This window comes from Convolutriloba macropyga, chromosome 12, assembly GCF_964194025.1.
Source record: "Convolutriloba macropyga chromosome 12, txConMacr16.3, whole genome shotgun sequence".
In the NCBI taxonomy this organism is placed as follows: domain Eukaryota; kingdom Metazoa; phylum Xenacoelomorpha; order Acoela; family Convolutidae; genus Convolutriloba; species Convolutriloba macropyga.
The window spans coordinates 8,207,088-8,213,233 of record NC_134479.1 but is presented as its reverse complement, the minus strand read 5'-3'; the positions used below and the strand labels follow the sequence as shown (position 1 = coordinate 8,213,233).

The 6,146-nt window shown below is 35.8% G+C and overlaps 1 protein-coding gene across 2 annotated transcripts; it reads right to left on the bottom strand.

Annotated features, from left to right (window-relative positions):
* Positions 1-1,287: 1,287 nt before the first annotated feature.
* On the bottom strand, positions 1,288-6,146 carry LOC142350822 (coagulation factor IX-like). 2 transcript variants are annotated; one of them, XM_075402782.1, is made up of 3 exons: positions 6,136-6,146; positions 4,646-4,973; positions 1,288-1,764 (listed from the first exon to the last, which is right to left on the bottom strand). In XM_075402782.1, exons 2-3 carry the CDS (start codon positions 4,911-4,913, stop codon positions 1,463-1,465), a joined length of 570 nt encoding a protein of 189 aa, XP_075258897.1. In that variant the 5' UTR covers positions 4,914-4,973; positions 6,136-6,146; the 3' UTR covers positions 1,288-1,462. The 2 variants fall into 2 exon arrangements, with proteins under 2 accessions (XP_075258897.1, XP_075258896.1); XM_075402781.1 differs by lacking the exon at positions 6,136-6,146 and adding an exon at positions 5,298-5,322 and having other exon boundaries at positions 4,646-5,015.

The window sequence follows — 6,146 nt, the reverse complement described above, 5'->3', positions numbered from 1 at the left end:
CTTAAACCATTTCATTCGCTGAGCACAGTTTTGCTTGCATGTCAATTCTTTGATCAAAAAACAAGACTGACATAGCGTAAGTTTTGACCAAATTACATTTTAGTAAAAGTTTCCCTTGGAACCGATCCCTTTACATGTGCAGGCTTCTGATTACCTTTTTGTTGAACCATACTCAAGTAGATGTCCCACGACAAATTTTCTGAAAATTGTATGCCAAGGCATTGGACTTTTCTTTTGTATGAGATAGTTTTGTCGGTTGGAAGAGGCAAAATTTGCTTGTTTTGGTTTTTTGGTAAGGGAAAATGGGAAAATTGTACGCTTTTAAACTTGTTGATTTTGATCTTTGACCTGCTTTCCTTGCTCCAAACAAGTGTTTTATAGTCCACAGTGTCGATGATTTTTGTGTCATCCGCGTATGAAAGCACTCATTGACCAATATTCCGGTTAGAGCGTTTATACACAGAAAAAAGTAACACTGCAAAAACGATGCTCGACGCCCACCGCTTTCTGTTTGTCAAAAATCAGACTTTACTCAAGGTTTTTCAGATTTCTGTTGTCTTTCAGTCAACAAAAACCTCAAAAAAGCGTTATCAAACCCCATTCGGCATAATTTGAAAAAACTGACATTTGATATTTCCTAAAGCCGTGTTTATCTCGGCAAATCTTTTGTTGCAGAAGCATCGGGAAATGTTTTTACATCATACGCTGAATTGTTTTTACATCATACGCTGAACTGTGAAACAGAAATTTTTTTACATCATACTCTCAAATAGTATTGACAAGGAGCGAAGCATGATTATCGGTCGGTAATTCCTGGTGTCTAACTTGCTACCACTTTGGACAGGGCGCGTACAGGCAATTTTTTTGACAAATTGGAGAACTGACAATAGCTATCACAGCTTTAAATATAAATATAATGTGGTTTGAGATGTATGCTGACTAAAAAAACTTTGGGCTAATTCCATCAAAAGAGCAAGCAGCATTACGTATATTTTTTTACTTCCTGGCATACCGCCGCGTAAGCTGAATGTCATCAAGAAAAATTTCTGGGTTCCGACTCAATGGAGTAACAACTTTGGAATGCTCTCCAATAAAGAAAGAAGCAAAGTATTTGATAAAACATTCTGCAAAGTTCTTTTGTCTAAAAATATTGTTTTTCAAATACACCATTTTCTCAGGTAGAGCGAGATGTTTTGTTTTTTGGCATCAATTTATATGATTCATTAGTTTACCATAGCTTGCTTTTCTTAATGAAATTTTGCTGGTCATTGTGCGGAGAAGCGGATAAAGGTTCCCTGATTCGTGAAATTTCCTCTGCGTTTTGTATATTTTTTTAGCTGTTCTGAGTTTATTTTGTGGATACTGTTATAGGACATGAAAAGGGTGCATTTGGTTTTTCTAGACGTTTTCAGTGGAATATATACCACACAATAAACGCAGGTCTGTTGAGCCAAAGAAACAGTTACATCTGTTCGAATAATTCTACCATATTCATTTCTTGTAGAACACGAGCCTCCTTGTAATCTTTCATTTGTCCCAATCCGCTCGCATAAAGGTGTCTATCGTAGTGTCTTCCCGTGCACATCGGTATGATCCTGTCACGTGACACTGGCTCGGCCAGGCGAAGGAGAGCAATATCGTACAGCCGAGGGTCATGTACAGCATCAAAATCTTCATGAGGGCGTACGTGAGTGTTTATGCGCTGTTCAATTATCCATGGATCATGAGAAAAGTTGCCCACGAGGACGTCGACATTAGTAAATGCTGAAACAAGGAAAAATGCTTACAAAAAACAGCACCCAAGTCCTTAAATTGTCGGTTTTAAAAGTAGGAAAATGTCTGTATGTTCTGTTTTAGTTAGATCAAAATGACAAAAGCCCTGGCGGTTTTTTCTAATATCGTCTGTTTTCAAACATATGAATTCCTGTCTATTAAAACGAATGATTGTCTTGAAAGATCATGTACGGCGAAAATCGGAAAACCGTTGTTATGTTCGGTTTTACTCCACAAGAAATCATGAGAAAACGACCATTTACTTTTTCACATAAAGATATCAAATATCTCCCTAAACACAGACTAATAAACGTATTGACGCTAAATTAACCAATCAATGGAATTGACGGTAAATTAAGTCTGTTAAACTAAACAAAAAATCTATGCTTGTTAGATTTTGTTCAAAGAAGGAAAAGCAAAATTTCAGTAAATTTGATATTATCTCCCTGAAAATTTTGTCCAAAAAATGCATTCGAAAGAATTCTCTCATGATTTTTTGGCTAAATTATAAACAGAGAACAAAAATTTACGTACCCAGGACACTCAAACCAAATACTTCTTACAGTTTTTTGGCGTTTTATTTGGTATTCTAGACTACATTGGACCCCCAAAAACCTAAAGCCCGTGTGAGTTTTCAGCTCAAAAAGATAGTAATAATTTATTCTGATATTTACAACAAAACCTCATTTTTTGGGAGCTTAATTTTTACAATACAGTTAATTGCTTGCAAGAAAGGAATTTGAAAGCAAACTTTATAAAGATTTCCCTTCAGCGTAAAACTTTGCCAAAACTAACAGATTTATTAATATTCTTTTTAGAATTTTGATGTCAGAACCATATGTGCAAAAATTTTAAATCGCACTGTTTTAATTTTATACTTTTTTCGCAACACCTATTGGAACCGATGAATTTCTGTATGAGATGCATGGAATGCAACAGACGGAATCCTCGTGAGAAAAACGGTGAAGTCGTACAAAACTGACTGCATTCAAAACAACCTCAACCTCTACATTTTTAGGACTGAGACAAGACATTTTCCTGTCCATTTTCTGCGTTCACAATTGAAGACTACGAGTTGTGTAACATTTATCTAGGTTCATCAGATTTCGTTCAATTGTTGGCGTTTTCTAAAAACTTTGGATGTTAAAACTTTGGACTGGAAGCATTTTCATTTCACAGGTTTGACTGAAATCAATATAAGCTGTTATAAATTTTGTTAAAAAAACTTTTCAATACTTTCGATTGAAAATTAATTACAAGGCACCAGCTTTATTTTATATTTTTCTGGGTTAACATGCCGAAAATCATAAAACATCAGGGGACTAAATCAAAGGAGAGTCGTTATTTCACAAATTCCTCTGGCTGCTGGAAATTATCTGATTCTAAGCTTGCAATTGGGATGTCAACAAAAAATTACTCGCCGATTATTTCTTAGTTGATCACTGTCCTATTTTATTACTGACGGCTATTTTGCAATTACTTACAAGATATTCGTCGGTAATAGACTAGGGCGATGATCAAAAATTGGCGATTAAAATTTTTTTTCTACCATCTTGCGAGATCTTGCAAGATAAGCGTCGGAATTAGAATAAAATAAAACACCATTTACATATACTCGATGCGGTTCTCTTCCCAGGCCAGGATTTTTTGTAAGTAAATGTATGTAAAGTCAGAGGTAAATAGGTGAATTGTGTAACTTCAACTCTCAGAGTTGATGATTTATCGTTTTCAACATATTTAGCGTTGATTTTGCATAAAAATTCACCGCATTCAACGCTAGTTTAACATACTTATGCGTTTTTTAGCGCTGACACTTCGGTCCCGTTAACAATAAAACTTTATCACTTGCAGTCGAAAAATCAGAACACGCTTCCTTAACTGTATCAATATTCAGTCTCACTGATTCATTAAGTTGAGCCCGCAGCAACCTCTGAATGCCACAATAATAATAATTGAATTAAGCATTTTTATTTTACTAAAATATTAAGGGTTTTTATTTTACACGCGTTAGAAAACTTACAAAACGTACCGAAAATCTGCTTCCTTCTTTTGCAATAAATGAAAGACTAGTTTAGTAGGATAGCAACTAAACTCATTTATTCAATCTAATCGAAAACTTTCAGCTGACAAAAAGTTATTTCTTTAGACATTGAAAAACTCTAGACAATCTTTCCTCTCTAGGTGTCCATCCCCCGGGTCGAGGTTTGGTCCAAAAATAATGTAAGATTAGCGGTGATTAGCGGTGAAAAAAAAACTTTTTTCACCGCAAAGCGCCCGCATCTTTTAACGTTCAAAGTTCAAGTCTTTTGCGTTCCATATTGCCTTTGGGTTACTTTGTTTGAAAGCTGATTTTATGCGTACTATATACATAAAACACGGGTACAATAAATGCTGCTCTCAACAATGCTTTTCTTGACTTCGCTTTTTTATAGATGACGCTCACCAATGGCACAATCAATCGGGGATTCAAAGTTTCTGAGGTACCTGGACGATTATCTAAAAAAGCTGTAAAAATTTGAGCCAGACGTTGCATGTCCTACTCTAACATATTTGCAATTCACCCTAGTAAAAGCCTCATTATTCATGAAACATGTGACAGCCTATCTGTTGCCCGAACAGCTGTCTGATGAGATAGAGTTTGAATTGAAACCAAGGCAGGGCTGTCATCAGGGAGAATAAGAATAGTGAATTATCTACTAAAGAAACATTAACAGACAGCAGACAACAGATTAATAGGTTGAATAACATCTCACTATAAAGTATAATATTACTCGAACTGAAATCAGAAACATGTTAAAAAATTATGGCTTGTTTTCAGAATACAAAAGTAGACTAAGAATTGAATTATGCTCAAATTGTCTTATTGACTTACTGTATCGTTTTCTGGACACGCAATGGGCAGCTGTCACAACGAATTGAATGTGGATAATGGATCCGCCACAAGAGCTGGGTATAATAGTTTTCTTTTCGTCGTCATTAGCGTACTTTTCCGTCTTAAGCACCACAAAAAATGGTTTGTACGGTGAATCCCATCCGTTCCAGATTCTTCGCTGATTATCCGGTTGAACGAAACTGTCAATGCTCTGCACGAAGGACACAAGCACGACACTTGCAATAGAAAGTTCTGTAACTAGCAGCATTATAAAAAATGAAATCAAGTAAATGTAAGGTGGTTTTTGTATCAATTGGTTAAAATTTTTCTCAAAAGTTATCCCTCTACCGATCCAACTGTTCTCTTTTGCCTTTTAAAGTTCGCAAATTTTTGCAATTAATAGTTTTTTTCTGAAAAACGTTATCAGCACTGGTTGAAGAAATTTCAGATTGGTTTTTGGACCTCTTCCGTTTGTGCCCCCCCCCCCCCCCCCCAGATTACTGGGTGCATATTTTTTGCACCCCCAGAAGCACGTGCAATAATAATGATTTACCATGTAATCACATGTGCTCTGTAATTGAGGGCAGCATAACGTACTGGAGGGCACAAACGGAAAAGATCCTGGTTTTTAAATACATTTGTTTTTAAATACGTTTTTAACTCAACGTAGACTAAATAATGCTAAGACAACTTAGTTGGTAGCTCATATTTTTGAACCGAAATGGGTTAGTGACTTAGCTGACAATAAATCAGCTGATTTCTTTAAATTTTTTGTTTAATCAGAGATAACTCTAGTAGGCAAATACCATGGGATAAAACAAATAACTCCAAAATGACGTTTTTATTGCTAGCTTATACCGTTTTAGGGATATATTTTGTTTCGCCAATGCACCCGTATTTTCTACGATCCCCAATAACAAGTTTTGTGTTGCTATGTAGCAATTTAGCATTTGAAAACAGTACGAGCGCCTGGGGTATAAAGCTTTATGCCCACTAAGACGGCTTTGCGGGTTTAAACATAAATTCGGTTGTTTTCATTTTTTAAGAACCAAAACTTCCTAAAAACAGTTCTATGACATTTTTTAAAATATTCACGATACGTTTGCAGATTTCCTATTATTTCAACATATTCCTACAATTTTTCAGCGCAACAGATACAAGTTCGAACGCTTTAATATAACGAAACCAATAAAACGGAGGTTTTTGCCGTTTGTGCCCCCCCCCAGTGCGCCCCCAAGTTGCAGAGGACGTGCCATTACATAGTAAATCATTATTTAAAAATATGGCACGTGCGTTTGGGGGGGGGGGGGGGGTGCAAATAATATGCACCCACTAGGCTAGGGGAGCACAAATGGAAAAGATCCAAAACGGATTAGAATATGCAGAAAAAAACTCTTCTGAGGGAACTAATCTAAATATTTAAAATTATTTTGAAATCAGTTAGGTTATCTTAACTAAAGAGGATTTTGAATTTATTCGGTAGAGACTACTTTTGGTAACG